General features: G+C 35.6%; 2 protein-coding genes across 4 annotated transcripts in view; both read left to right on the top strand.

Annotated features, from left to right (window-relative positions):
• Nucleotides 1–2,179: 2,179 nt before the first annotated feature.
• Nucleotides 2,180–16,368, top strand: si:ch211-66e2.5 (hemicentin-2). The gene is made up of 10 exons (XM_051101633.1): nucleotides 2,180–2,365; nucleotides 2,838–3,107; nucleotides 3,214–3,543; nucleotides 3,797–4,030; nucleotides 4,232–4,254; nucleotides 7,304–7,556; nucleotides 7,918–8,184; nucleotides 10,739–11,071; nucleotides 11,146–11,397; nucleotides 16,037–16,368. Exons 1-10 carry the CDS (start codon nucleotides 2,302–2,304, stop codon nucleotides 16,042–16,044), a joined length of 2,034 nt encoding a protein of 677 aa, XP_050957590.1. The 5' UTR covers nucleotides 2,180–2,301; the 3' UTR covers nucleotides 16,045–16,368.
• A 2,811-nt stretch (nucleotides 16,369–19,179) lies between these two features.
• The window catches only part of tyk2 (tyrosine kinase 2), a 29,986-nt gene continuing 27,991 nt past the window's right edge, over nucleotides 19,180–21,174 (top strand). Inside the window, exons 1-2 of one of the 3 annotated variants that reach the window (XM_051103221.1) lie at nucleotides 19,180–19,198; nucleotides 19,277–19,402. The gene's annotated coding sequence lies outside the window, so the exon portion shown is untranslated. Of the gene's footprint in view, nucleotides 19,199–19,242; nucleotides 19,403–21,174 lie in introns of those variants that run through there. The other 2 variants (XM_051103216.1, XM_051103226.1) reach the window with 2 other exon arrangements.

Below are 21,174 nucleotides of genomic sequence, written 5' to 3'. Positions count from 1 at the left end.
GTCTGTATGAATGTGTCATTTTGAGTAGAAAATGAACTCCAGGTGTAACAAAATCACAAATTACTGAACCTAACAATAAAAGCAATGATAAAACAGTGTAAATACAGCTGGAAAATAGGAAAAAAAACCAAAACAATCTTTTTAATTATTCATGCCCCAGTGCATGAGTAGGTTTTACCTAATTATATTCAAATTTGAGTATTAATATAGAATTGTTGTTTTTTTAATTATTGCCTAAACTACCTCTTTTTAATGTAGAAACTACATGTGTTTTTTGTCATTTCAGCCTGTGAATTCAAAACAGAAATGCCCCTACATTACCACATCTGGCATGTAATGTTTAACTGTTTATACTCTGCTTTTCCATCTGTGACTTTGTGCTTGCTTGAATGTGTCTGATTGTAATGTTTGTAATGTTTTATTGTACAGCACATTGGTCAATGGCAGTTGTTGTAATTGTGCATTAGAAATAAACTGAAAATGAATTAAACTGAAAACTATTTCTCCCATTAATTTCCTATGGTTGGCATGCACATTTTTTCATACATGTAGATTCATTGAATGAAGTCCGGTTTTGTTTTTAGACTAAGGAAAACACAAGTCACAAATTAGTCACTAAGACAGAATTGGTCACAAAAGAAACAAAATGGTTTGAATCTTCTAGGAATCCATAGAACTGCTGACTTGTAGCAGTTTCCCAGTTATGCATGTGAAGTCAGTGTAAATCAATGGCTTGATATGCATGATCGGAGAACCACTGCAACTATCACTTTTATAAATAAATAAATAAATAAATTCCTGCCTTTATATGTTTGCATGCAATTTTGCCACTAGAAAGTTCCTTTTTTATAAGTGTTCATTTGAGGTTTTATGTACGGTGGCCGAGAGAGCTCAACGTGCTGCAACTTAAGAAAACACATGCAAACAGAAAAAAAACGACAACAAATTAAGAAAACATCTTCATCAGTTTGACAACACAGGCGCTGCAAATCCTCGCAACGCAAACACAAATACGGAAACGCGCTGCAAATTCTCACAACACAACCAAACACACGAACGCGCTGCAAACAGCACGGACCACAACGGAAATGTTTCAGGGGGACCTCAAAAAGTGACGAACCCGGCTGGGACGTGATTATTATTATTATTATTATTATTGTTATTTATTTATTTTTTTTTATTATTCAGTTTCATCATTGAACAAAAAAACAAGGCAACATTTCAAATTCCAAATTCAACTGCAAAACAAACAAAATAAATAAATAAATAACAGCAGAAAGAGAAAACACCCAAAATGAACACAAACATACCAAAAGAAAGAAAAAAAGAAAGAAAAAAAAAGGAAATTCCAGGGCAGTTACATACATTTGAAAAGCTTTAAAATTTGGGCAATAGAAAAATAAATGTTCAATATCTGGACCTGATTATTTTGTTTAACATCCTGATCATAGATTCATTGGTCTTTTGGATATTATTAGACTAATCTGACGAATTACACACTTAACTGTAAAACGTTATTAACTTAATTGCAAATAAATATATAAATAAATAAATACATGCAAATAAATATAACGTTCAAAGTTCACGAAAAAAAAATGCAACGCTTCATTAATGGTTAAAATCAGGTCAAAATTCAGGTCCCAACTGGGTTCGTCACTTTTTGAGGTCCCCCTGAAATATTTCCGTTGTGGTCCGTGCTTTTTGCAGCGCGTTTGTGTTTTTAAGTTTATTTGTGAGAATTTGCAGCATGTTTCCGTATTTGTGTTTGCGTTGCGAGGATTTACAGCGCCTGTGTTGTCAAACTGAAGATGTTTTCTTAATTTGTTGTCGTTTTTTCTGTTTGCATGTGTTTTCTTAAGTTGCAGCGCGTTGAGCTCTCTCGGCCAACGTATTTATGTGATTACTTTTATTGCACATAAAACATAACATGACATTAAATGTTATAGTAATTATTCTTGCCTTAAAATAACTGTGATTGTTATGAATGAGTACAAATTCATAATTGCTGTTTTTATGTGATGTCATCTTGTCAGGGTTACCTCAACTTATCACAAGAATTCAGGTTGTCATAGAGTTCATTTAGTTTCACTTCTGTTTCACCCTTTAACAAAAATGAGTCCGTCAACTGAAATCTCTTTTTCCGGGGTGGGGTTTCTTCTTCTTCTTTTCTTGCTTGATTCAATATCATGTGCTCAAGTGCAGCTACTCAGTCACAGACCGTACAGTCAGAGATACTGTCATACAGTTTGGTCTTATTTGCTACATTTTCTGTTCAGTTGTTTTTCCCTGAGCTTACTGAATATGCTTCAGCGTTTCTTTGGATGTGTTTACCTCTCTGCAGTTTCACAGCTTGTGACTCTCACAGGTTTGTATGTTTTATTTGTTCAGGGCCTGAAGTGCAAACATGTGTTATCTGGAATGAGTCTAAATATGTTTCAGGTATTACTTTATTGGAGATTAAATGATTTTAACTTTGTTATCTAACTTAGTACTAGTATTTGTGCTAAATTCATTTCTGTTCAGTTGACAGTTATACATGATTCATTGATTAGCCATCTCAGTACATTAAATGACAAACAAATCAAACGTTTGATAGTAATAGCATTATGAAAGGCAGATACTGTGAATGACGTTTATATGGATGAAAATTATTATAGTTTATTTAGATGAAAAATGTGTGCAGTGAAATGGATACTTTGTGATTTTGTTTTATATTAACATATTAGGAAATATGCTGAAATGTTTGAAAAAAGGTTTATTTTTATATGCCGTGAGATTAGCACTAATAGTATATATATATTATATATTTAAAAAATGTTTCTCAATGTGTTTAACAGGTACACAAGCTGAATGTCCTGTTCAGCTCAGCCAGAAGAGTGTTGTTGTGGAGTACGGCGGTTCTGTTGCAGTTAACTGTACCGCTTCTGTCCCGCATTATGGGATGGGATGGGAAGCCAGTGAGGGAGGAGTGGACAAGACCAGAGACAGTGTGATCACATGGACAGTGTCAGATCTGAGAGAATGGGACATAAAGCCAATCTGCTACATAAACTATAAAACAACCCATGATACACTGTGTGAAGAAGAGCTCCCAGTCACTATTTACAGTCAGTTTCTCTGTTATTTATATTTTAGGTTTTTAATTCTCAGAAATATCTAATAAATGTACATTCATCACTGTGGATTTCAGAGTGTGTGAATCTTCCTCCACAGAGACTCCAGACAGTGTGTCCATCAGCATTGTGAATCACAGAGGACCAATGAAGGAGGGAGAGCAGTATGAGCTCCAGTGTGATGTTCAAGATGTGGCTCCTGTTCAGAATCTCACTGTCAAATGGTACAAAGGAGAAACTCTGCTGGATCAAACCACTTTCACTGACACCAGCATAACTCCAGTGAATGAAGTCGCCAAACTCCTGATCACTGCAGGCAGAGCTGATGATGGAGCTCAATACAGGTGTGAAGCAGAGCTGGATCTGGGAGCAGAAGGACCTCAACCTCCTCCTACAGTCACATCAAAACCTCTCAGTGCTGAAGTAAACTGTAAGATTATTATTGCCAAATTTGGCCATTTTTTTTTTTTCCTGAAGGACCTTGTGTGAAGGTTGTGCAACTGTCATATTTTATCACGCACAAAGACTTGCATATTAACTGAGATCATTTAATTAAATATTACATATTTTGAATTAAATTAACAAAAACATAATGTATCAGCTGTACAGTATTTTCATTGATTTATTAATAATAGCTCATCATGTTGCTGTTGTGTTGAGAAATGTATCTCTGTCCTTCTCAGATAAACCAAAACACTCCAATTCAACAGAGACCATCATTAAAAATGATGAGGTCATGCTAAACTGTACGGTGATGGCAAACCCAGCTCCTACGTACACATGGCACTCAGAGCATCTGAAAGAAGAGATCAGCTCCTCAACGCTCCCGTCCTCAACACTCAGTCCAGGAGAATACACATGCACCGCCACAAACTCTCTGGGAAGCGACAGCAAAGTGTTCATCGTCAAATCAACAGGTGGGTTACGAATGGAAAAATGATCTGCATATCTGTCTGTCTTACATTTGAATAGGATTTTTTTTCTGGATGTTGGATTGAGTGTTTCTAATTTTGTAGATTGTGTTTGACTTCTGGGGGTCTGTAGACAGGGATTCAGCAGTGAAAACACTGAGTATTGTTTCTGTTTGTATTATCATTAACACTGCTTTTCTTTCACAGGTAGTCGTCCCACATTCTGGACTGTTCTTATTTTTTTCCAGTTGTTGGCTGGATTGATGATTGTCATTTAGGAAAGAATTAGTCAGTGTTGTTTGTTTTTTATTCTTTCTGTATTTTTTGTTCTGCTAGGAATTCACAAAAAACTCTGTTGACTTCTGGTTGTCAATAATATGAAGTCAATGTAAATTGTAATCTTGTTATGCATGATCAGAGAACCACTACAACACATCATTTTTATTTATAAATAAAATAAATAAATTCCTGCCTTTAGATGTTAGCATAAATTTTAACATCTGACTGTTACTGTTAAAGTGCATGTCCTGCTGTATGACAAATTCATTTTACATTACTTACATATTTGATTTGTTTGTCACCCTGTAGGTATTTAGAAGATATTTAGTATAGTGTATTCACTGCACAGAGAAGCTTTTATAATTCTTCTGTACTCTGTGAAAGTATTGTGTGTGTGTGTGTAGGACTTCCTTTTAGCTAGTGCCGGCCCTATGATGTTTTGGAAAACACAAGAAAATATATTCTGAGCGGTTGAACAGCAGTACAATAAACTTTGACCTCATTGATTTCTTTCTCATTGTTAAATGTTCTGATTTTGCTAAAATGCTTTGGGTTTATCAGTGGAAACTGACAACTATAGGAGTTTCTCACAGTCAGAGTCACTCAAAGTGTTACATGTGTGGGAGTGTGTTCATCACAACAAAGACTTTAACCACAGTGTGAATTTGCACAAGACTTCTGGGTGAGCTCTTTTGACATGGGCAAGAAAAACAACCATGCTGAACAAGAACCTAAAAACTAGCTCACTTCTTAATGTTTGACTATTGTGACAATATTAAGAACCTGAACAAATTACTACACTCTAAACAATGCTGGGTTAAAAACAAACATTTCATGTTTTTTTTTTTGTTTTTTTTTTGGCAACCCAGCGCTGGGTAAATAGTGGAGAACACATGCATTATTTTGACACAGCTTGTTGGGTTTTATACAATAACCCATTTGCTGTGTTGTTTTTCGACAGTGTTGGGTCAGTCAATCTATTGAAGGTTTAGTCATTTGTCAAGTCAGTCTTATATAATCCTAAATTCTTCTGTAAATGGTTTAGGACATAACAAGTGTAGCCAACGGAAATCAGTAGGAAGAAAACGGCTATCCGTAGGCTGCTCCAGTTCATTAAATGATTTAAATTCATGTTTGAAAAGTTTGAAAAAACAGCTTTACCTCGTGCCGTCTTGCCTTTCAGACATAAGTTTCAACCCGCATATTAGAGCTTCTGATATAGTCAGTAAAGGGCACAGAAACTTTTCTAAATATAACAGCAAAGTCGCGTCGTATTTCAGCCCTGATCATGCATTTGATTGGTGGGAGGTGAAACTTCCACCATGGCGCCAACGTGTCATCCGCTTTGAGTGTAGATCCGGCGAATGCTGCCGTGGGCTGTTTTTCATGTCCGTGAGTTGAAGCGACCCCAATAACCTAATATTTAGCACATGGAATGCTAATTTTACCAGAGGAACCCCGCCAAAAACGTATTTTACCCCCCAGAACGCGATTTTAACTGAAACCCCCTCAAAACGCTACTTTGGCTACTTTTAGGCTAGTTTTGGGTAGCATCTGGGCGGGTTTTGTTGTGAAAAACCTGGCAACCCTGGGCTAGCGTTCCAAACAGAGGTTAGCTGCCACGTATGTTTAAATAAAACAAAACAAAACAAAACAAAAAACAAACAAAAAATGAGACTACAGACCTGGTCCTTTGCTGGTTTATGCTGGTCATGTTGCTGGTCAAGGACCAGCATAAACCAGCAAAGGACCAGCATGAACCAGCAAAGGACCAGCTTAAACCAGCATCAAAACATACCTACCGGCATATGCTGGTTCTTTCACCAGGGTGCTGATAAATGTACCCAAGTTTAAACCGGTTTGGCATAGACTACCGCACACTAGTTTACACTGCCCCAGCGCTGGGTTAAAAATATTTTAAATAAGCCAGGCTTAAGCATTTGGGTTAAAAATATAACCCAACATTTTTTTTGTGTAGCATCTGGATAGATACATGACTGTCATTAAAGGAAAAGTCCACTTCCAGAACAAAAATTTACAGATAATTTACTCACCCCCCTTTGTCAAGAAATTATGTTTCTTGACGAAAACATTTCAATGTTCTCCATATAGTGGACTTCAATGGTGCCTCAAAGTTTCAACTTCCAAAATGCAGTTTAAATGCAGCTTCAAATGGCTCTAAACGATCCCAGCTGAGGAAGAATAGTCTTAGCAAAACGATTGGTCATTTTTGAAACGAACTGACAATTTATATACTTTTTAACCTCAAATGCTTGCCTTGTCTCATCTCTGCTATGCGCATGCGTAGTCTGTGTAATCCGCATCAATATGTATGTCAAAAAACTATTTTTTTTTATCCTCAAGAAAGAAAGAAAGAAAGAAAGTCAGACATGAACATCTTGGATAACAAGGGGGCGGGTAAATTATCTGTAAATTTCTGCTCTGAAAGTGAACTTCTCCTTTAATCTGTCTAAGTCACTGTGGTGTTGTATCACACCCAAGGAAGTAATAAGTGCTTTAGAGGAACACATCAGGTTTAATCCTTACGGTTTTTAAATGAAGTCGTCTTTGTGTCTCTTTTGTGCGTTTAACACAGTGACCTGCGTGACTTCACTCTGCCAAAACTTCTGTGAGTGAGTGTTGGCATAGCAACCTTGTTGGCAAGCTGCAGTGAAGCATTTTAAGACAGCTAGCTGGAACTCAGTAGTTCTTGACTAACATAAACAAATTAAACATTTTAAGAAACGCTATGAATAAACAGTGACATCGCTGTGTCAGCAGAAATAATGAACATTAACTATGTGCAATCAGTTAAAATACAGTTTATGTGTCATGTTGTGAACCACAAAAACATAAAACATAAGTCAGCTATTTATTTCAATTGCCAACTTTAAAGACAAATATGATTATAAAATTAAAGATACTTTATAATGTGTTAATGCTTTAGTACACTAGATTCAAATGTGATATAAAAAAAAGACATTTTCACAAGATTCATAGGAGAGGATGAGAAATATTAAAGTGCAAGCAGAGGGAGAGCTGATTGTAATGAGGCCCACTGCTTCAATCCCCCTCCAGGCCCTTCAGTACAAGGCTTTTGTTGGCTGTCACTGTTCACTGTTTTTAGTTGCCAAGCAAGACCGAGTTGGAATTCCTCTTGCCTCTGTGTACGGACTACAGCAGATTTCATCTATTTTCATCAAAATGAAAAACAATCTCTTATGCTTTCTCGGTCTATCCATTATCGGAATAGGTAAGATGTTTCTATGTGCAAATAACTCTAGTTGTTTAATAGTGTTTCAGGTTAAGCTGAGAGTAAACACTTATGAGGTGCATATCTGTTTACACTTGCCAACTTCCCATGAAAAGCTACTGAATTTATCTGTAATGTTTCTGGCAGTTTGTAAAGTTTATTAACAAAAATTTGACATTGGTCATTATTAAGGTATTTCTTTTAAGAAAATTTAGTTACAGAAAAATTTGGATGGAAAGCATTCTAAAATGGTTTACAGCACAATACCTATTCTTAAATATGCTAGAAAATGTTTACTTTTTATATATATATATGGCATATTATGTTTAATAAGTGTGATATTGATGATATTCTGATTCAGTGTCAGCTGACAGTTGCTCGCTAGAGATATCTCCCGCCAGAGTGGTGGTGAAATTTGGGGATCCGGTGTCGGTCAGCTGTGTGGCCTCTCGTCCGGTACGCGTGCTGGGATGGGAATCGGTCATTGCCGCATCACACACTCAGAATGACCTCAGCGTTCAGTGGCGGGTGGACAGTTTGACTGACTGGATCGAGGAGCCAATCTGCTATGGTGTTTTTTTCACTGCACCAAGACAGTGTGAGGAAAAGCTTAACCTTGTTCTATACAGTAAGTACAGTGTTATCTTCTGAAGAAGAAGAAAAATCAGCATAGAATAGCTGTGTCTAGCTTCAAATCACCAGTGCTAAAAATATAAACTCTGTCATTAATTACTCACCCTCATGTCGTTCCAACCCTGTAAGACCTTCGTTCATCTTCAGAACACAAATTAAGATATTTTTGATGAAATCCAAGAGCTTTCTGACCCTGCATAGACAGTAATGCAACTACCACGTTCAAGGCCTAGAAAGGTAGTAAGGACATTGTTAAAATAGTCCATGTGACATCAGTGGTTCAACCGTTATTTTATGAAGCTACGAGAATACTTTTTGTGCACAAAGAAAACAAACATAATGTCTTTATTCAACCATATTCAAGTAAATCTTGATATAGTATATGGTTTATTAATAAACGTGCAACTAATAGTCGACTAATGCTTAAAATGAATGACTACTAGTTAACCAGAAAAATCTTTAGTCGAGGGCAGCCCTAATTATTATATTATTGCAAAACTCCAAAAATGTACCTGTAGATACAGTTTAATGCAAGCAAGGCAATTCACTGAGAAGAACACTAATGGCAGTAAAAATAAAAAATAAACAATCTTTTCAAAGAAATTATGATTGCAGGGAAAGTTATCCATTCTTAAAAACTAATTTTCACATGCTTTCTTAGGGTGTATTCACACCTGTCTTGTTTGGTTCAACTGAAACTAAAGTTTTGGGTAAGTGTGAACACAGCAATCACACTCGGATGCAGATCAAACAACTGTACTGAGACCCAGCTGAAGAGGTGGTCTCAGTCCAGTTTCAAACAAACTCTGGTACGGTTGAATGGATGAACCAGTGAATGGATGACCTTAAGCACATGTGTGGTTTTGTTTACAATTTCTGGTTGACTTGCAAAAAGGGCAATGGAAAACAGAACCACAATGTAAAACAGAACCAGCTAGCAGACTTTCCTGGTGTGAATACACCCTTACACATTATATATTTTGGTATGTCATCACATAACCACCCTCATATGTCTGACTTTTCTGGCGTAGCAAATTTGTTTAGTAGGTCAACTGGTACAGCCTTGCACTGATAAACACGAGGCACCATGTGACCTGTAGTAACAAGCCAAAACGGCATAGTTTCTTTAGCAAATGTGTTTTTTTTCCCTCACTTTTTCTTTTTTCAACATTATTTTCAAATGTGATACTATCCAGATCGATCTGTTTTGGATAAAATTAAACATGCTTTTAGTCCCACTCACTGCACATTTTACTTGAAAATGTTTAAGAGAGGTGGGTAGTAACAAAGCATTTATCCCATTACAATTACTTTCTACTTTTAAGAGTAGATTTAAAGCTGGGTACTTTCCCTAATAGCACACATACATCTCGGAGACGTCTATTTGACTTCTGCATTTACATCCGCAAGACGAATTTTTTAGAGCGTATGCTCATCTGCTAATTGATAGGATGTTTCCTATCAGATGTCAAGTATAAGTCTATTAGATTTCTTCAAGATGTTTATGATTTAGAATGTATTAGGACTGTTACTTTTACTCTTACTTGAGTAACTATAAGTACTTGTACGTTTACTTGAGTACAGTTTTTGGCTACTCTACCCACCTCTGGTTACGAAACATGCAAGAAGCAATGCAATTTTTTCAAAATTATTCGAATCAATCTGTATGGCAACATTTTTAATTGAACATTAACAGAATTTAGATTTCGAGATATCTGGTGAATAATGAGTCTGAGTAATCAATGACACAGCTGTCATTTTGGTGCAAACCAAGTGCAAGACGAATGTTTACACTGTCAGACAACCGCATTTACTTACAGGTGTGAGTTTTGAAATATTTCCGTTCACACAGCAGCTTACAGAAGCATCTTGAATACTGTCTGTATGAATGTGCAACGGGAGTCAAGCCTGTATTCCTTACCAGTAACCATAGCAACAGAGACCAAAGCAATATCAAAGATGGCAACGTCCATAAAACTGAAAGTAGTACCACTCTCTGACACGACGAGAGTCAAATCGAGCTGCGAGTTCATCCATCAAATCATCATTAACCGACAATAGCTTTTAAATTTGAGTGGAGAGGAGCATTTGGGCTGCGCGCAGAACACAAAACTAACGGAAGGGAGCGGCTTCGGTGGAGACTGGATATAAAAACTTTCAAATGACACACACAGCTAATTTCTCCATCACTGTAAGTTACCAAAACCACAAATTAAAGCACGCGGCACACGGTAAACACGTGTTTAGGTGGCAGAGCAGCTCTCTTGGACTGTTTGACGTGACAGACAACTAGTCGTCCAGTCCTGTCTCGTTCACACAGCGCGTGTTCCAAGAATGCGGTTGTGAGTTCCTGAAAATTTATGGGTGTGAGTTCGGTTATAGAATACAGTTGTCGCACCCGTAAATAACCGTACTGTGTGTGAACGTAACCGTATTAAGGACTCAAATATGGTATTGACAACTGTATTCTGCTGCTGTGTGAATGTGGCCTATTTTTGGAATATGCCCATTAAATGCCTTTGCTTCAATTTGCATTCGTCTTCACACAGAGAAACCAGACAGTGTGTCCATAAGTTTAGTGAATCACAGCAGTCCAGTGGTGGAAGGAAGAGAGTACCAGCTACAGTGTGAGGTGCAGAACGTCGCACCTGTCCAGTACCTTGTTTTACGATGGTACAGAGGAAAAACTGAGGTTTACAACCACTCGTTCTCAGAGTTATCCCCTGCGACGCCGGTCCAGGTGTCCTCAACCTTGCTGATTGTCCCAAACAGAGCTGATGATGGAGCTCAGTACAGGTGTGAAGCAGAGCTGCAACTGGGAGCAGAAGGACCTCAACTTCCTCCAACAGTTCAGTCTGAAGTTCTCAACATTGCTGTTCAATGTAGGTGAATAAAGGCTACATTTTATAGCTATTAATGTTAAATGTTTGTTAAATGTTTTTTTTTTTTTAATCAGACCCGCCTGACTTCCGCAGTCCAGAGGAAGAGATACTGGACATTAGTGAGGATAGTGAAATAGTACTGGATTGTACTGCGGAGGGTAACCCACCTCCTGTGTATATCTGGAGTTCCTCAAACCTTCAGGAGAATACTGATAATCAGCCTGTTTTGAGAGCTGCATCTTTGGGCCCAGGGGAATATACATGCACTGCATCCAATATCCTGGGGAAAAAGAGCAAACAGTTTGTCATCAAGCACAAATCCAAAGGTGAGAGCAATAAAAATCACCACAGAATTGTAAATGTTAATGTGTTTTTCTTGTTTGTTTGGGTTTTTTTTTTTTTCAAGGCAACATGAAGTTAATTGGGTCATTCCAGCTGGAATCATCAAATTTTGGAAAAGTTCCCCACCTGACCTCCTCAGATTTGTCTGAAAAAAAATCTATGTGATGGGTAATATGCCCAATAGATCATATACAAAATTTCAGATCTCTACTGTGCGTACTTTTTTCACAAAAAATCTGTAAAAAAGTTTGTTTTTTACCCCGTTTTGGCATCACAGTCTGAGTGACCATGTTCAGACTGAAATATCTCCAGAACTAGTTGTGCCAGGTCCATGAAATTTTCTGGGCTAAGAGTCCTAGTCCAGAACTGCATGAATTACAACTCACAGCATTGTTACTGAATTTACACCTGAATGCTGGCCCTCTACTTTTCTTTGAAACTATTACTTTAAGGGTTTTCAGATGTCCATAGAAACCTCAATTTTCAATGTATAAGCATCAAACTTGGTAAATGGTCTGATATGTACCATGTCTTTCACATCCTTTGACATCAGACAATAGAGTCTGATGGATGTTGAGATATTAAGGTCCAAATATGGAAAAAAACTGATTTACACCAATGTTCAGAGCAATATTTCCCATGAATGACACCAGGTGTGAACATGAAACTTGTTTTTTTGAAAGAGCATATTGTTATTGATAAAATATAAAAAAAATAGGATAGGGTTTTGCCTCATTTTTCTGTAATGATTTTTTTAAAACTCAGAGTTTCGTCACTGATCCTATTGTTCACTTTTGCTATTCAACTTGGTATGGGCATTTCAACAGAATTTATTAATGTTCCACTTATACAAAAAATACAAAATACAAAAAACGTACTTCCAGACATGAGTCACTTTAATAATGTATACCACCAACACAAATAAATGTGTGACATAACAGTTACTGAAAGTTGTTCATGAAAGTGTCTGAATCCACAGTTTCATTTTCTTTTATGACATAGCATCGTCCAGTGGAAGTAACTGGCACATCAATTTTCATTATGATGTGCTGGAGAGGCACCCAACAGACATCTTCCCTTTTTGGCCAAAAGTAGCCTCTAGCTGGGCCATGGGGATGCAAAAAAACTTGAATGTCTTGCTCTGTGTCAGAGACGTCTCTGATGATACCAACCCACCATTGTCGGTCATACGCACAAGTAACATATTGTCCTGGGGTCATATCTGTGATGTGAAGGCCTTGTTCAACTGGGTCAACCTCAAAGTTGACATGGAATCCTGGTGTTCCTGATACTCGACTGACCTCAAAATTGATCATTGTTGACTGATTGACTGATTGATTGATTGATGCTAGATCTCATACCACCTGAATATTATTTTTTCTAATCAATATTGCCCTCCTTTCTCAATGAAAATGGATGTATTATTCACTGGATTGGGTGGAACATCAAGATTAGGTACTTATGTTGCATTCCATTGAATGTCGGTAGTCGGTGAATCCATGTTAGTTCTCCCGATGTCCGTCGTAAATGCATTCCATTGTAACAGTTGGCAAAAATATGGATGCCTATGGATAATTCCAACCGACTCGGTCTGCACTGAACTGGCCCGAGTGTGTGTTTCGGACCCCCAACTTAAGTGGCCGTTCCATTGCACTTTCCCGAGGTGGAGGTCGGATTTCCCAGAGTCCTGAGCACAATGGAATGCTGCATTATAGCATTAATTTAGGCATATGAGTTCAAAATAGCTGGTACTACAGTAGTTGTGAATGTCACACAACAATGATTTTTTAAAAAATTATTACAGAAAAATAAGGCAAAACCCCATCCCAATTTTTTTTATATTTTATCAATAAGAACATGCTCTTTCAAAAAACAAGTTTCATGTTCACACCTGGTGTCATTCATGGGAAATATTGCTCTGAACATTGGTGTAAATAGTTTTTTTTCCATTTTTGGACCTTAATATCTCAACATCCATCAGACTCTATTGTCTGATGTCAAAGGATGTGAAAGACATGGTACATATCAGACCATTTACCAAGTTTGATGCTTATACATTGAAGATTGAGGTTTCTATGGACATCTGAAAACCCTTAAAGTAATAGTTTCAAAGAAAAGTAGAGGGCCAGCATTCAGGTGTAAATTCAGTAACAATGCTGTGAGTTGTAATTCATGCAGTTCTGGACTAAGACTCTTAGCCCAGAAAATTTCATGGACCTGGCACAAATAGTTCTGGAGATATTTCAGTCTGAACTTGGTCACTCAGACTGTGATGCCAAAACGGGGTAAAAAACAAACTTTTTTACAGATTTTTTGTGAAAAAAGTATGCACAGTAGAGATCTGAAATTTTGTATATGATCTATTGGGCATATTACCCATCACATAGATTTTTTTCAGACAAATCTCAGGGGGTGAGGTGGGGACCATTTGATGATTCCAGCTGGAATGACCCAATTTAATTTTACTTTAGTACTATTAAATGCAAAAAGTCTCTTATTCCACCAAATAATTTTCTGTTTAGCTAATTATCATTTACAACACAAGAAGATTTCAGTTGTCAAAACCTTATTTTTACACATAACTAAAATGGAGTGAAGCCTAAAATATTTGGCTTTGAAGAGTAAAGCATTTTGCAAAGCAGATGGCATATGCAGTAGTTACAAAGATGCACACAGACCTCAATAGCTACAAACATCAAAAAAGCAACTGACAAAATAACAAAACACTCTTTTACAATAACACCATCTTTTATGCATGCACTGCCCCAAGCTTCCGAATCCCTGAAACAAATTGGCAGTGTAGCTTCGTAGTACCATTCACTGAGTTGATCCCCTTAATGATAGTCTCAAAAACAGATACTCCCAAAAGAAGATAAGACATTCCACACATTTTGTTTTACCACTTACAAACAGCATACAACACTGCGTACACTCTTGCATTTTTAAAAAGAATATTATTTAGAAAAAAATAATAATTATGTTTTCGAACTGAAGTGTTTCTTCAGTTAAGTGTTACTTCAGTGTTTCTGCTTTTTTTTTTTTGGCCCACTTATGTAGGCAACCTGATCTCATGACGAAAACGTACCTGTGGGAACTTTTTCGCAAGACTCGAAATGCGAATACGAAATTCAATGTGAAATGTTCGCTGAGTGCCGCTAAAAGTGTTTTGTACTTAATGGTATGTTTTCATCATGAGATCAGGAAGTATGTAAGACATAAGTGCATGTCTTTGTGTTATTTCATAACTACTTCTATTGCCTTCACTTAAAGAAGTTGTTCACTTCACAGCTATTGAAACTTGAATGTCATTTCTTTATATATAAATAAATATAAATATAAATAATATATATATATATATATATATATATATATATTTGTAATTACACATTTAGAATGAAGTTGCATTTAGTACATTTAAAATGTATTAATTTTAAATGTAATACTGAAGAAACATTAGTTAAAATTATAATCAAGTATTTAAAATGTGTTTTAGTATGTTAGTCAATACATCAAAATAAGTGTACTTTTTAAAGCACAACAAAATTATTAAAATATAATACTTTAAAACTTTTAATTCAACAGTATCACAAAGTGCACTTTTTAAAGCACTTCTTTTCACAAGTGTTAGTAGCATTAACGCCTGGCATTGTGATAGACATTCCTGTTGTGACTGAAGTAACAGTTTGTTTCGTAGCTTCCTGTTTCCTGTGTTGGTAATCAGATCCTCATCTCTCTTTTACTTTAAATATACTCAACAACAAATAGTCTGTTCTTCACACAAAGCTTCAAAAACCCATGAGATGGACTAACATTCATGTTTAGAGCTTTGTAGTAAAAAACACCATTCTTTTTCACTGCATGGAAAACAGCAGCTGGAACATTTTTCAAAATATCTGCATTTATGTTTAGTGAATAAAACAAAGTCACATGAGTTTCGAGTGAAGTGTGTAAAGTTTTTGGATGGGCTGTTCTTTAATGGCCTCCTAAGAATAAAAAATTACAATAGCTGCAACAGAAGTTAGTGTTGCTGGGATATCTCTTAAATTAAACAGCAACAGGAAGCTAGGCAAGAACAGGATTTCCTGTACCCGGCTTTCACAAGAAACCTAGTCATGACCACTTTTTATAGTTGAAGAGTTCAGATACAAAACCAGCTAAATCCATCTGACGTCTTTCTTTAAAAAAATGCATTTTTATCAGGCTCAGATGTATAGGTTTCTATGTAAGTACCGGTACTTCTGATTGAGTCTGGTATTTTAGCGAGTTTGAAGAAAAAGTATCTGATGGACGTATAATATGTGTCGATAGCATTCACTCAGTATCAGTATCTCATTTTTGGCTTTTAGCTGGTTTTGCATCTGAACTCTTCAGTTACAGATATCGCTGTAATATCAGTCCCGCAAGCTTTTTAACATGCTTCAAGAGTCTTTTGATGTTGATGTTGAGATCCTCTTGTTTGTGTACAATACTTCCTACATCTACATAAACAGATCTACGTTTTCAAATGTTTGCTTCTGTGTCCTGCTAAACATTTAGGCAGTGTCAAGACAACAGACGACCACGTTTCATAAGCATTTTTATAAAGCTAATCTGCAATTCACCATTAATGTGTGTGTTTTACAGGTGTTTAGGTCCAGAGACCTTGAGAACGAACCGAAGACATACAGTTCTAGATGGTGCGCTCAGGACTTTCTGGACGTGGGAGATCAAAATCTAGCTTGGCTCTTTGTTACATTTTAGATGCATTTTAGGGGACTCTCTTTTCAGGGGTTATGATTTGTTAAATATGAGAGTCAAACCTACACGTGTGTAAAAAAGTATCCTAGTAAGCTTTATTAATATTGTGTGAAGATAATTTTAACAGAGCAGTTGTATGTTTCACTGCGGTGGCTCTAACATTTTAATGTTTTTGTAGATATTTACTTACCTAATAATAAAAAAAAGTAATGAATACAGTACAAAAGATAAAACATGCTTGATTCATTTAATGCTCTTTAAGACTCAACCCTGCTGTTTCGGTGAGGTTTGTTATTGTTGTTATATGGAATTAGTGTTTCATGTTTCATTAGTGTTTACTGTGTCATTTCTGTTATTTATCATAGTTTATTACGTAACTAAGAACATGTAATTAAAGGAGATAATGTACTCACTCACCCTCAGGCCATCTAAGATGTAGTTGAGTTTGTTTCCTTAACTGGAAAAAATGTAGCATTACGTCACTTGCTCACCAATACATCCTTAGCAGTATATGGGTGCCGTCAGAATGAGAATCTAAACAGCGGATGAAAACATCACATGTTGACTCAATGGCAAATGGTTTGAAGTTAAAAATGTTTTAATGATAGATTTGTATAAGCACGCAACTTCACAAGACATTCATTGATGGAATGGAGTGGTGTGGATTACTTGTGGATTATTGTAATGTTTTTATCAGCTGTTTGGACTCTCATTCTGACCGCACCCATTTACTCCAGAGGATCCAGTGATGAGCAAGTGATGTAATGATAAATGTATCCAAATCTGTTACCTATGAAGAAACAAACTCATCCATATCCTGGATTGCCTGAGAGTAAATTTTAAACAAATTTTCATTTTTGGGTGAACTATTCCTTTAAATATCTCGCACTGTGATGTTAGTACTTAGTTTAGCACTTAGTAATTCATCCTGTATGGTTGAAACATGTACGTGACAGTTGTATCAGTATGATTTACAGACTCTTTTGCAATCATTTCTAGACTAGTTGTGTAAACATGGTGTTTGATTTTATAATGGACGGGATTGCAGCCAAATAGCGGAAATTAGGGCTGCACTTAGAAGAATACGAGGAAGTACCGGTGAAGAGAAACATTTTGCTTTCAAGGAAAAGAATGAGTGACACTGCGTTTGAAATGAAACATCAGAGTTTACTTGCAACTCTGATTCGGTAGATAATTTCCATTATATATAGGTTCCCTCGAGATTCTTGTTTCGATTTAGTTGAAATATCCTCGAAGTAGCCTAAATTAAGGCCTGTGGTTAACTTAAAAAGGACATAAATAATAGTATGAAAACTCTTAAGTATCTGTGACATATTAAGATATGTTTTCTCAGGGAATATGTGATATCTGTTAGGTTGTAGGGATATCTGATGGATGATCAAAAAACAACTTACAGCTACTGTTTACATCTGTTCTTCGTGAATATCACCATCCTACGATCTGCTGGTCTTTCCTTAAGTGAGCGTTTGTTTGTCAAATTGCTCCCTCTAGTGGTTTTCAGCATACCCTCTATCAAAGCAAATCGAAACTATCTTAAGAAGGTAAAAAAGAAGCCTCCTGTTTGGAAGAGAGTGGAAGAAAATAAAAGGAATAAATACAAGGTCAAACATTAGATGTAAAACGTTACATTGAAGTTACATAAATATGATTTAATCTGTGAATTAATATTATTATTGATTTTAATAATTTGTATATAAAAAGAATAAATTGACTGAACAAAAATGATCATAAAGCCAATAAATTAATCATTGGGTTAATTATTATAGGCATAGGCCTATCTGTCATAGTATGCAGTTACTTAAATATATTAAAATGAGCTTGATTAAAACATGAACATGAAAAAAGATATTGATTTGAGAAAAACTTAATGTAATTAAATAAAACTTAAAAAAAGAACTATCCATAAATTATATTATTTAAAAACATGTTTGGTTTTTTTTACCTTTAATTTAATTGAATTTAACTTAATTTAATTTAATTTAATTTAAATGTTGTCACTGAATTCATCAATGTAACATCTATGGCTGATAATAATAATAATAATAATAATAATAATAATAATTATAATGATAATAATACACTTCATGTATAAAAACATTAGACAGAGTTGTATTGTTTTGCCGTTTTTATCTTCAGTATTCAGTATTATTCAGTATATTCAGTATTCCTTAAAATGAATAAAAACACTGAAATGCACACTCAGAATATGACGCAACTCTGCAATAACTAAATACATTGAATAAAACAAATATCCTTTATGTATTTAATCCCATTTTACTAACCAGTCTTTGCTGCTGACCTTCGGTGATGCAATTCAACCATACTAATAAGCAAATATTTCTTTAGATAAACATATGTGCTTCATTTTTTTTTTTATAGCTGAAGAGTGCTCTCCTGCATAAATGTACTTTTCTTTCAGCCTGATGTGAATTAATTTCACTTTTGGCATAAAAAGGCTTTTACATTAGAATTGTTTCATATTAAAAACAAAGAAGCAAGCCCTGCCCAGATTTTAAAAGTAACGCAAAAGTAACGTAACACATTACTTTCCATAAAAAATAACTAAGTAACGTATTTAGTTACTTTTTCAGGGAGTAACGCAAAATTGTAATGCATTACTTTTAAAAGTAACTTTCCCCAACACTGGCTGATGCTAATTCACAGTGCATTAATGTTAAACACAACTTTTGATTTTAATAATGCATAATTGGTAATTGTTGAAATTAACATTAACTAAGATCAATAAATGTTGTAGAAGTATTGCTCATTCTTAGTTCATGTAGTTCTTAGTTCAAAGCGTATAGTAAATAAGCTTTATATTAGGTCTCTAAAATAAAAAGTGACTTATTAGACCTAAATTATACCCCAACCTTAATCGTGTGTGTTTAAAGTAAAATATTTGGCATTTAAGAACTCTTAATTTGAAGAGCTCGTGGACGAAAACACTTGCTGGTTGTGTCTCAATACCGTTCGAGCTAAATACACAGACAGCATCGTGCACACGCCCCTGTCGTTTCCCCGTCATTTGTAAGTAGTCAGCTCACTAGGTTTCGACACGCAGTCTATGTACAGTATGTGACGCGTCTTTTCTCATACTTGGAACAGTTCACGTAGCGAGAGTGAAAATACGCAATGTCTGCTGTGCGCGTCAGTGGCTAGAGATGTGAATCCTGTAATAAGAGGACAACTAAACACTGTGTGAGATAAACACCGTCGTTCATCTGCCTGCAGGTAAATACTAACTCATGATCAGTTTTCAATACTTTTTACCAGTGTTTTTTCTTAATATTTAAGTGAGATCAGGTAGTTGCCCAGCGGGGCTGTTCGTGAAGCAGGAAGTAGCTTATATGTTATTTTCTTTCAGCAAGGGTTGTTCATCGCTGCTTTGCGCCTACATACTATGACAGTAAACACATTCTTGAGTTAGTAATAGTAAGAGTTGGCCTTTGCCGACATTACCAATCAGTTTTTGGAAATCTAAGACCACAATCTTCCGAGACTTGTCAACCACGGCCATTACAGCAGTACAGCATGCTGTATTAATAGTAATGATGGTCAGGAGCACTGTATCAGACTTTTTGATGGACACCCAAATACGGTAACCTCCTTGGGAGGGACTCCCTCCTAAAATATAGGAACACTGATGTTTTTAAGGTAGGCTATACAACATTAAGTTACAAAATATCAGTTTTATATAGCTTGTTGTCTGCCAAATTATTAGTGCTTTTATTGTCACTGTACTAAAACCAAAACAAATGATTAAAATATTATGTTCAAAATATTTACTTAATCTGAGTATTAGGTATATACTTGATGCCTAATATTAATATTAATTTTAAGTATTAAGATTAATGTTATGTGTATCTATTACAGCTGTTAAATGTATCAATCTGAAGAGAAACATTTTCAGTTCAGTTTAAATTTGTTTGTGTATCATCACAATAAATATGTTTTCAAAGCTGTTGTAATGGACAAGTATTACAGAAACAGACACTCAAAACTACTATTCATGAATGCATTTATGTCATTAGAAAGAAGAGATGAACTATATATATATATATGTATGTATGTGTGTGTGTGTGTGTGTGTATGTATGTATGTATGTATGTATGTATGTATGTGTATATATTTCCCCATCAAACTTGATTTGTATTTCTTATTAGTGTTCCTAGGGCTGTTAAAAATTTATGAAATTGAAACTGTTAAAGAAATTATGAATATTAATAAAATAGTCAATAATTAATGTCATGATTTTCTGCCAGTCTTAAAAATAGCAATACTATCAAATTAAAAAAAAAAAAAATGTTGTTAAAGTATTTAAATCAATGTTGAATATTTAATGTAAAATATGAAATATTTTCAATTATACAGTGTAGAATTATCATTAAATTCTATATTTTGTGTAAAAAAACAAACAAACAAAAAAAATGTACAATGATCCCATAGTGTCCCTTGCTATTGGAAGTCTTGTGTTGTCATAGTCTATTGTTCAAGAGAATAACCGTCAGGTATGGGGGTGTTTTCCAAAAAGGAGTGTTAACATAACACACAAACCCTGAGCTCTTGGTTGATCAGAGGTGTTATTAGGCCCTTTTTGGAATCCTCTTTAATATGCATATTATCAAAACAGCAGCACTATTGTCTGATATTTCAGTTTAACACCCTTCCTAGCTGAGAGTTTGTTATTCAATGCATTTGTCATTCTTTGGCAGTGGCAACTACAGAGAGGCAGTAAACAAGATGTGTGCATTTATTGAGAGGCTGTCGTGACATCTGCATCTGTGGAGCTCTTTGTTATAAATGCATATTACATAACCTAATGCAAAACTGTTTCCCATTTAAAAATAGAGTATGTCACTCACTCTACAAAAAAACACGGTGTGGCTACATGATGTAGCCTTTTAGGAATGCACCCAGTGTTCCAGATATGGGGGCCCTGCTTGTGATATTGTATTGTGACATTTTGGACACAATGGGCCTCGTGGATAAAACTTCCATAAATA

This window comes from Labeo rohita, chromosome 3, assembly GCF_022985175.1.
Source record: "Labeo rohita strain BAU-BD-2019 chromosome 3, IGBB_LRoh.1.0, whole genome shotgun sequence".
In the NCBI taxonomy this organism is placed as follows: domain Eukaryota; kingdom Metazoa; phylum Chordata; class Actinopteri; order Cypriniformes; family Cyprinidae; genus Labeo; species Labeo rohita.
The sequence above is the reverse complement of the archived record's forward strand: the minus strand, read 5'-3'. Positions and strand labels throughout refer to the sequence as shown.